The sequence below is a fragment of the Rhincodon typus genome, chromosome 17 (assembly GCF_021869965.1).
Source record: "Rhincodon typus isolate 14 chromosome 17, sRhiTyp1.1, whole genome shotgun sequence".
In the NCBI taxonomy this organism is placed as follows: domain Eukaryota; kingdom Metazoa; phylum Chordata; class Chondrichthyes; order Orectolobiformes; family Rhincodontidae; genus Rhincodon; species Rhincodon typus.
In genome coordinates this window covers 34,908,654-34,919,286 of record NC_063348.1, presented here as the reverse complement: position 1 = coordinate 34,919,286, position 10,633 = coordinate 34,908,654, and the positions used below count along the sequence as shown (strand labels likewise).

Sequence of the window (10,633 nt, the reverse complement as noted above, 5' to 3'; positions counted from 1 at the left end):
TTAGATTATTGAAGAGGTTTGACAGGAAAAGTATTTCCTCCAAAAACAGGGCAAAACGAGGCTCCTCAGGGATTGTGTTTGGGTAGAATTTCTCACACGAAGGGTACTCAAACTATGGAAGCTATTTGAGCTGCGAGTCGATTAATCAAAATGTAAAGATGCTGGTTAGGCAACAGTATTCAGGTTTAAGTTGTCAAGGTGGGTAAATGGAGGTAAGGGGTTTGAGGAAGAGGGTTAATTCAGTGGCAGAGATTGAACTTGCAATGCTGACCTCAACCCACACACACCTATCAGCTTTTACTTAATAAAAAATTATTCAATGGAATAGTTTCATTTAAAATGAAACATTTATTTAACAAATGTTGTAAGCATCTCTTGGTTTACAAGGGTTTCCAAAAAAAAATCATTGGTCACATTTATCAATATCTATAGTGCCTGTCTCCTAAAATATTGGCTCTTCTCTGATCAACATAAACCAGGATTTAGCCTGCACCAGCTTGACTGACATCCCAAAGCATTTTATTACTTTTAACAGCGCCTGACTGCTGTCAAACCTCGGACCATCTCTGGTATGAAACATAGAGTCAAAAATAACTTTATGAGTAGATATCACAATCGTCTGTCAAAGTATGAAAAGCCATGTTTCACAGTTTCCAATAAAATAAAGGGACTTCTTGTCTAAACATCAGTATCGACTCAGATCGACCGTACTGAGCTAAGACTTCAAGGTCAACTGAGATCGAAGGAACCATCAGAGCAGGCAGCAATCAGTCACTGTCATCATCTGATTGTGTGGGAGACACGGATCCTTGATGAGTGTTCCCGGGATTGGATTCTTGATCTGATTCAACAGCTGAGCCTTGGCCTGAACCTCCTCCATCAGAAGACTGCTGGTCTGAATTCTTTGAGGCTCGTGAAGCAGGCTGAGACTCGTCCTCCTCCCCTCCTGATGACGAGCTGGCAGATCTACTCCTTCCCGAGTGATCTGACTGTGGCCGTCCACTGGCTGAATGCTCACTGTCGGAGTCGGCAACTGAATGCGCAGCCCGTGATCTTGGGCTGCTGCCCACCTCACTCTCTGACTTTCCCTGATTCTGCCCATCCTCTGACTCGCTCTCAGACACAATTCGCTTCCTGTGCTTGTCAGCTGATTCATCCTCATCTGACCCACTCTCCCGTGCATTTCTGGAAAGAATGAAGCAGTGGTTAGTCTGTGGTCATATGACAGTTTCAGCTGGTTGCACTTGGAATACACTGTAGCTGGACTATGGATAAAATGCAGCAACGTTGTGGCCCATATTAAGGTTAAGCTTAAGAGACCCCTGTGAATGGCTACTTAGCAACTGCTACATCCCAGAAACCCACATTTCAATGTTGGGATTCATAAGAACATAAATCGGAAAAGGAATAAAGCGTACAAGTCCCACGAGTCTGGTCTGTCATTTAATAAAACCATAACTGCTCTCCTATCTCAGCTTCACTTCCCTGTTCCATTCCTATATCCCTTAATTGCCAAAAATATAACAAACTCCATTTTTGGATATACTGAACATATATAGTGAAGAAATTCAAAGATTCACAAACCTGAGTAAAGAAATTGCTAATTTCAGTCCACATTGGTGGACCAGTTATTGTCTCCAGTCAGGGAAAACACGCTCTCATTATAACATTGGAAAGGTTTCAGCCCCTCAAGCTGAACCTGTCATTCAAAATTATCATGACTTACCATCCAACTCAGTACCCTGTTCCCCCTTTTCCTCATACCCTTTGACACTTTTAGCCTTAAGAACTATATCTAACTCCTTCTTGAAAATGATCAATATTTTCTGCTCAACTGCTTTCTGTGGCAGAGAATTCCACAGGCTCACCACTCTCTGGTTGAAGAAATTCCTCATCTCAGTTCTAAATGGCCACAACCTTAGACTGGGAGCCCTGGTTCTGCACTCCCCAGTCATCAGGAACATCCTTCCTAGGTTTACTACATCTAGCTCTGTTAGAATTTTACAGGTGTCTATGAAATACCCCCACCTCATTCTTCTAAACTCGAGTGAATATAATCCTAACCATTCTAGCCTCTCTTTATATGTAGGCTGTCATTCCAGGAATCAGTCTGGTAAACCTTTGTTGCACACCCTCCATAGCCAGAACATCCTTTGTTAGATAAGCAGACCAAAACTACACACAACACTTCCAAGTGTGGTCTTACCAAGGCCTTATACAACTGCAGCAAGACATTCCTGCTCCTGTATTCAAATCTTCTCACTGTGAATGCCGACATACCATTTGCGTTCTTCACTGCCTGCTGCACATTTGCATGCTTACTTTCGGTGACTGGTGTATGAGGGCACCTAGATCTCACTACAACTCTCCCTTTCCCAATCTAAGACCATTCAAATAATGATCTTCCTTTTTGCTTTTGCTACCAAAGTGGATAACCTTACATTTATTCACATTATACTTTATCTGTCATGCATGTGTCTACTCACTGAACTTGTCCAAAACACTGAAGCATTTCTGCACCCTTCTCACAGTTCAACCTCCCTCCCAGTTTTGGAACATCTGCAAACTTATATTACAATTACTTCCTCATTTAAATCATTAATATATATTCTGAATAGCTGGGATCCAAGCAATCATCCCTGTGGCACCCCACTACTTAATGCTCACCACTTAGAAAAATACCTGTTTATTCCTACTTTGTTTTTTGTTTGCCAGCAATTCTCCATCCAAGTCAGTACATGATCCCCAATCCCATGCGCTTTAATTTTACACGCTTCCTTGTAAGCGTTCTCAAAAATCAAAATAAATCTCATCCACTAGATCCCCTGATCAACTTTACAAATTACATCCTTAGAAAGTTCTGAAATTTGTCAATCATGTTGCCCTTTTGTAAATCCATGTTGACTGTCCAGTGCTATCACTGTTTTCCAAGTGCTCTGCTATTATATCTTTTATAATTGACATAAGGCAGTTCTCTTATCCCAAGAATTAGTTTAGGTAACTTACATTGCCCTCTGTAGTGAGATCTAGGTGCCCTCATACACCAGTCACCTAAAGTAAGCATGCAAATGTGCAGCAGGCAGTGAAGAACGCAAATGGTATGTCGGCATACTGCTGAGTATATCTGCCCTTTGGTAAGCCTCAATGCCATTAGGGAGGGAATATCAGGACTTTGATCCAACAATGCTGAAGGAATTGTAATACCTTTCCAAGTCAGGATGGTGTGTGGCTTGGAAGGAAACTTAACAGGTAGTCAGCTTCCCCTGTATCTGTTGCTCTTGCCCTTCTAGATGGTAGCGGTCATGGGTTTGGAATGTGCAGTCAAAAGATCTCAGTGAATTTCTGCAGTGCACCTTGTAAATAGTACACATTGTTGCTACTGAGCACTAGAGGTGGGAACAGTGGATGTTTGTGGATGGTGGCTTTGTCCTGAATGGTGTCAAGCTTCTTGAGTATGTTGGAGCTGCATCCATCCAGGCAAGTGGGAGTCAGGAGGTGTGTTACTTGCTGCACTATTCCTAGCCTTTGAACTACCACTGCATTTACATGGCTAGCCAAGTTCAGTTTCTGGTGAGTGGTAATCTCCAGAATGTTGATTCAGTAAAGTTAACAACACCACAATGTCAATGAGCGATGGTTCGTGAAAATGGTCATTTCCCGGTATTTGTGTGGCATGAATGTCATTTGTCAGCCCGTGCTTGGGTATTGGCCAGGTCTAGCTGCATTTAGACATGGACTACTTCAGTATCTCAGCTTTTCATGAAGGGTGCTGAACTTTGTGCAATCATCAGCAAACATCCCCACTCCAGACCAGGAAAACTGGATTTGGGTCCACAAGACACTGGCATCAGTACTAGAGAAAATGGAATCTGTACTGTTGGGATGATCTCCAGTCTGTTGGGGCTGCTTGCCTCAGGAGTCATTTAATACAGGAAATGATAAACAGAACATGACAGGGAACTAATCTAAGAATAAATCAACAGATAAGACTGAAGGATCCAAGAAGAATAAAAGAATAAAATTAACAACTCTGTATCTGAATGCAAGTAGCATTCAGAACGAAACAGATGAACTGAGTGTGCAAATAAAAATAACTGTATACGATCTAGTAGCCATTACGAAATACGGCTGCAGGATGATATGGATTGATTCCTGAATATTGAAGTGTGCAGGACATTTAGGAAAGACGGGCAGTTAAGAAAAAGTGGAAGGTTCTCAGAGTTAATTACAGTGTTAGCATAACAGGGAGTGAGGACCCAAGTTCAGGAAAGCAGGACGTGGAAATGATTCAGCTAGAGATGAGAAATGAAGTCACTTGTGGTGTTGGTATACAGGTCCCTTAACTAACACACAATAATGTGGAGCATAAAGGAAGAAATAATGTGAGCTTGTCAGAAAAGCAGCTATCAGAAATGGAAGTGAGGGAGGAATTCAGGAAAAACATAATCACCAGAGAAGTGGTACCAACTAAATTGTTGGACCTGTGGGCTGACAAGTGCCTAGGCTCTGATGGATTTCATTCTAAGGTCTTAAAAGAAATGGCTAGTGAGATAGTTGATGTACAGGTTTTAATTTTTCAAAACTGCCTTGAAATGGGGTAATGTTTCATTGGACTGGATAAAATCAAATATAACTCTTTTATCCAAAAAGGGAGAGAGAGACAAAAAGCAGGAAACTACAGGCCAGTTAGCTTAACATCTAGCATTGGGAAAATGTTAGATGCAACTATTGTTAAAGAAGTTATGGTAAAGGCACTTAGATAAGTTAAATGTAATTAGGCAGAGTCAACATCGTTTGATAAAAGGGAAATGATGGTTAACCACTCTTTGGTTTTTGAGGAAATTACATGCTGTGGATAAAGGGGAACTGGCAGATGCGCTACACTCAAGATTTCCAGAAGCATTTGTTAAACATTAGAGGAAAATAAAATGATGTTATTTGTAGTATATTGGCTTGGACAGAAGATTGGCTGGTTAAGAGGAAGCAGAGGATAGGCATAAATGGATCTTTTTCGGGTTGGAAAGGTATTGGCAGTTGTGCCATAGGGATTGGCAATAGGACCTCCTCAGTTCACAATTTATGTAAGTGACTTAGATGTAGAGACAGAAAGCATGGTTGCTATGAAAGGTAAATTTGCTGATAACACTTAAGATAGATAGGAAAGTTAGTGGTGAAAATGACAAAGGAGGCTACAAAAAGATAAAAAAGGTAAAATTACCATAGTCTCAGAGAGCCATAGGGCTGCTCCTTATTAGAGCGTGCCAGCTGGCAGCAAACTTAACCTGAAGGTCACCATGTCTCAGGTGAGGGTAAGTTTGAGGAGAAGTGTCCTTCATGGTAACCTCAGCTAGTGCAGGAATTGAACCCACTGCTGGCATCACTCTGCATCGCAAACCACTCATTTCAGCTAGGTGAGCTAACCAACCCCTCACTAAAACAACTGATAGGTTAAGCGAGTGGGTAAAGATTTGCCAAATTGAGTTAATGTAAGAAAATATGAAATTATCCGTTTTGTTGCAAATAATTAAACAGAACCATATTATTTAAATGGTGAGAAATTGCAGAGCTCTGAGATGCAGAGAGGTCTTTGAGGCGTGATCTTATAGAGATTTATAAGGTTATGAGGAGCACAGATAAGGTGAATACCAAACATCTTTGCCCTAAGGTGAGGGAGTTCAAAACTAGGGGGCATATTTTTACGGGGAGAGGAAAAAGACTTAAAGGAAATAAGGGGCAACTTCTTTTTTTTAAACACAGTGTGGTTTGTGTGTGGAACGAACTCCCAGAGGAAGTGGTGAATGCAGGTACAGTTACAACATTTAAAAGATATTTGGATAAGTATACGAATAGGAAAGGTTTGGAGGGATATAGGTCAAATGCAGGCAAGGTGAAACTAGTTCAGTTTGGAAATATGGTTGGAATGCACTAGCTGGGCCAATGGGTCTGTTTCCACGCTGTATGGCTCTACGTGGAGGTCCTAATCAATGTATTGCAAAAGACTACCATAAGCAAGTAATTAGGAAAGCTAATAGAATGTTATAATTTTTTGCGAGGGAAACTGAACACAAAATATGCTTTAGTTATACAGGGCACTAGTGAGATAATATCTGGAATACTGTGTACGGTATTTGCCACCTTATTTAAGGAAGGATACAAATGTGTTGGAAGCAGATCCAAGAGAAGGTTTATCAGATTAAAGTCTGGGTTGTCTTATAAAGAAAGGTTTGATAGACCCTAGCCTATCTGCTTGAGTTTGGAAGAGAAAGAGCAGTCTTGATTGAAGATCCTTAACAGAGTAGATATGAAGAGGATGTTTCCTCTTATGGGAGAATTAGTCATTGGCCACGATACAAGAAGAGGTTGTCAATATAAAATAGAGATTAGGTGACTTTGTTTCTTGCAGAGGTTTGAGTGTTTTTGGAATTCTCTTCCTGAAAAGATAGGTGAAGCAGTATCTTGGAACATTTTTAAGGCAGAGGCCGACAGCTTCTTGTTAAACAAGAAGTGAGAGATTATCAGAGTAATTGGGAATATGATTTTAAGTCTGCAATCAGATCTGCCTTGATCTCAAGTGGCACAGCAGGACCAAGATGCTGAATGGCCTCCTCTTGCCCTTTGACATATTATTGAACAGGTATCATACAAGCAATGGCCCTTTAAGATATGTGCATGTGTTCAAGGAAACATTATACATAATCCAAATTGTGCTGCAAATTGAGAATTAAGACTGAAACTGCCAAGCATGCTAACACTTTTCTGTATACCTTTGAAAAATATAAAGAAACTTGTGCAAAAGACTGAGATGCTGATACCCAGATTGCTGAAACTATTAGCCTGTACTTCAGATGTAACATTCACCAAAACTGAAATCCAACTAATCTGCAAAATCGTGTCCGGATTGTTAAACTGACCCTATTCTCCTAAAAATTTTTTTTCTTCCTTTTCTTGCTTTTTTTTTTCCCAGCTCGTAATGGGGACATGGGCCCTTCTGGCACCTTGCCTGTTACTCGACTGTGTCAACATCACATCACATAGAACATACAGCATAGAAATATGCAATTCACCTCAACAAGATGCAGCAAAGCAGCTTACCAAGGTTTCCAAACCTGTGACCTCTGTCAGCTAGAAGGACAAGGGCAGGAGACACATGGTAACATCACCAACTGAACATTCCCTTCCATGTTACACAATCTTGACTTGGAACTATATCACTGTTTCTTTACTGTCACTGGGTTGGCATCCTGCAACCCCGTCCTTAGCAGCACTGCCTGGGTTGCATACCATCTGGGTAGTGATTCAAGAAACAGTCATGACCTTCTCAAAGGCAATTTATCTTGCCAGCTATGCCCAGGTCCCATGAATTAATTAAAATGTCTCTGCTAGTGCTTTTGATCCACACAAGTCCCCTTCCATCAAAGATAATTTCACTTTGTCAACATAGCCCTTTACTTCCTTTCTTTCTCATGGTTAGGTAGATTTCTCTTAAATGCATCTCCGCTTTTCATCTCAAATACACCGTGTGCCAGCAAGTTCCACCTTGTCACCATTCAAATGTTACTACCTGCATAAAAACGCACCTATTCGTTTGTGTACATTCACACACCATGACAGAAACTCATCATTAAAAGGTTGATGCCACAGTTACATACCCTTCAGCTATCTTCAGTGCTCCTTCATCAGAGGAATCATCACTGGATGAAATTATTGCTTTTGACTTGATTTTACCCTTCATGGAAGGTGGGAGTCGTTCAGGTTTGACCTACAGAACACACATGTTTAATCCACCAAGTAATATATTCCAAATAAATTCATTCAACATAGAGGGTTAATGTGCGACTGAGATGGAAGAGATCAACAGATAGTTTAACAGTAAAGAACAGAGTTAGGAATTGCCTCTCAACAAACAACTATTGCCATGTGATTGACACAAACCTTTTCTTTCTTCTTCCGCTCTCCTGCTTTTGGTCTGCGTGGTTTCTTGGCATGTGAGCCAGCTTCTTCATCGTCACTGCCCTCCTCAGCAGGTCTCTGTGGTCTGTTCAGAGGACAGAGAGAAAATAGATGGTGGAGAAGAGGAGGGGTAGGGACAACAAGGAGGCGGGGTGGGTGGGGGAGGAGAATGAGAGGAGAAAGGAGTGGCAAATGAAGTGAAGAGGATGGGGATGGGAAGGAACAAAGAGAAATGGGGAGAAAGGTGAGGGGGGAAAAAAAAAAGAGGGGTTAGATGGAGTGAGAGAGGATAAGAAAATACTTGTTAAATTACTACAATTTACAGAATCACAAAATTGTTATGGTGCAGAAGGGGGCTATTTGACCCATTTTGTCTATACTAGCTTGCTGAATATTATGACATCATACCATTTTCCTGTCTTTTCCTCATAATTCCTAACATTGTTTCTACTCAAAATGAACATGTAATGCCCTACTTTTGCTCCAATTTTACTATCTCTATACTTAGTTGCATGTGGCACAGAGTTATCTGGAGATAATTACTTGAGATCTGCCTTACTAATTTTTTTAAACCAAGTTCTATAAATTGAGTTTGTAGGAGCTTTCATTCTTATGTCATGAGTACCAATGTGGACCATGACCACCAATGTGGACCATGACCACCAATGTGGACCATGACCTTTGACTGCTCACTCCCTGACCCCATGAAGAAGAATGTGCTGCAGCCACCACGCGACATCTTTGACCTTGGCATCAGGGAGGCAACATTTTGTTTCCCTAAATAATAAACCTCCTATCACTACTGCTCTTGCTCACATCTTCCTTTCTGCCTGTATAGCTGGGCCACCTCTGGTGCCATGAGTTTGGCTCTTGCTGTAATCCTCCAGAAGAATCAGCGCCTTCATCAGTAACCAGACTGGGGACATCTGCACTACCTGCCTGGTGGTCACTCATTTTCAACATGCTCTCTGAACATGCTCTTCATGTATTACTTTGCCTCATGATGCACCACAATGACTGCAGCTGCTGCCCTAATTCTGAAACCCATATTGCAAGCTTGAGCAGCCAATGACACTTCAGACATGTGCCCGTCTAGGTCAAGTGAAGTGCCCACTACTCTCCATATGCCACAAGATGGCCATTCTGCCCTACTGGACCAAAATCTTGCTTTTGTGCTATATACTACGAACTTATTTTTGCACTGCATTGTTTTAAGTTTTGTGTTCGTCAAAATTGACCAACTTTGAGATACAGTACCTAACAGCAACGTGCTTTTAAAAGGAACACTACCTCCCTACTACATCATTGGACACCCCACTTGGTAAGTTTAGCCTCTTTTAAATACCCTTTACTCAAAGCATCTTTTCTCCCTGCTATGCACCAAAATCCCAATAGGAATCAAATTTTTCCAGTGCTTTGTCTTGTCTCACTTTGACATAGCCTGACTGCAGTTTAAGAAAAACATCTCTTACAAATCCCTTACAAGTCACCAGTAACTTTAACTTAGCCTCCTGCTACTGTAGTTAACACAAATTAACTAATGGCTTTCAAGCTGTTAGGCAGATAGCTGCCAGTACCAGGCAAGCCCTTGTCTAACAAGGTGATTTTAGTTCGGTGAAGGGCAGTTAATCTAGATTTTATGCCTGATTCTGATTCTTAATCTAAAATTAACCTTGAGGAAGTCTTAACAGTTAAATTCCCACTTTGAATCAAATCCACAACAACTCTCACTGCCTCGTCTCAGACCAGTAGAGTCTAACCGCTGAAAAAAAATGTCTGTGTGACCTGCTCAGAGCCTCAGAGGAAATAAAGTTTTAGTTCTTTTTCCCAACCTGACAGCTTCATGGTTACTTTCAATCATATTACTCTACCATCTTACTTCCTTTTTTAATTTCAAAAGCTTGATTAAAAATCTCAAAATGCCTTTGTGGAATTTGAACTCAGGTTTCTTGTTTTTTTTAATTCATTTGGGCTGTGTAGGCCTCGCTGGCCAGACCAACATTTATTGTCCATCTCTAATTTCTCTCAAGAAGGCAGATGTGAGCAGTCTTCTTGAATTGATGCAGTCCATTTGGTGTAGATACACTTACAATGCCATTAGGGAGGCAGTTCCATGATTTTGACCCGTGGCAACAGAAGAATGGTAATATACTTTCCAGTCATGATGGTTAGTTGCTTGGAGAGGAACTTACTGGTGGCGTTCCCAAATATCTGCTGCTCTTGTCCTAATAATCTAGTAGTGGTCGTGTGTTTGGAAAGTGCTGTCTAAGGAGCCTTGATAAATGTCTGCAGTGCAGTAGATGGTAAACTCTGCTGCTAATGTGCATTGGAGGTAAAGGGATTGTAGATACTGTGCCAATCAAGTGAGCTGCTTTGTCTCAGATGGTGTCAAGCCTCCTAAGTGCTTTTAAAGCTGAACTCACCCAGGCAAGTGGAGAGGATGCCATCACACTCCTAATTGGTGCCTTGAAGGTGGTGTACAGGTACTAGAGGCTCAGATGGACAGTCACGTACTGCAAGATCCCTAGCCTCTGATAAAAACTGCTGATGGTGTGAATCAGAAACAAGGACAAAGTTGCTGGAAAAGCTCAGCAGGTCTGGCAGCATCTGTGAAGGAAAAAAAGAGTTAACGTTTCGGGTCCAGTGACTCTTCCTCAGAACAGAGGAAGGGTCACCAGACCCG

At 41.4% G+C, this 10,633-nt stretch overlaps 1 protein-coding gene across 1 annotated transcript in view; it reads right to left on the bottom strand.

Annotated features, from left to right (window-relative positions):
* Positions 1-328: 328 nt before the first annotated feature.
* Positions 329-10,633, bottom strand: part of ctr9 (CTR9 homolog, Paf1/RNA polymerase II complex component) — a 65,549-nt gene continuing 55,244 nt past the window's right edge. Inside the window, exons 24-26 of the mRNA XM_048607346.1 lie at positions 7,933-8,035; positions 7,650-7,759; positions 329-1,185 (exon numbers count right to left, since the gene is read on the bottom strand). Of these exons, the coding sequence (XP_048463303.1) occupies positions 768-1,185; positions 7,650-7,759; positions 7,933-8,035 (631 nt within the window). The 3' untranslated portion in view covers positions 329-767. The remainder of the gene's footprint in view (positions 1,186-7,649; positions 7,760-7,932; positions 8,036-10,633) is intronic.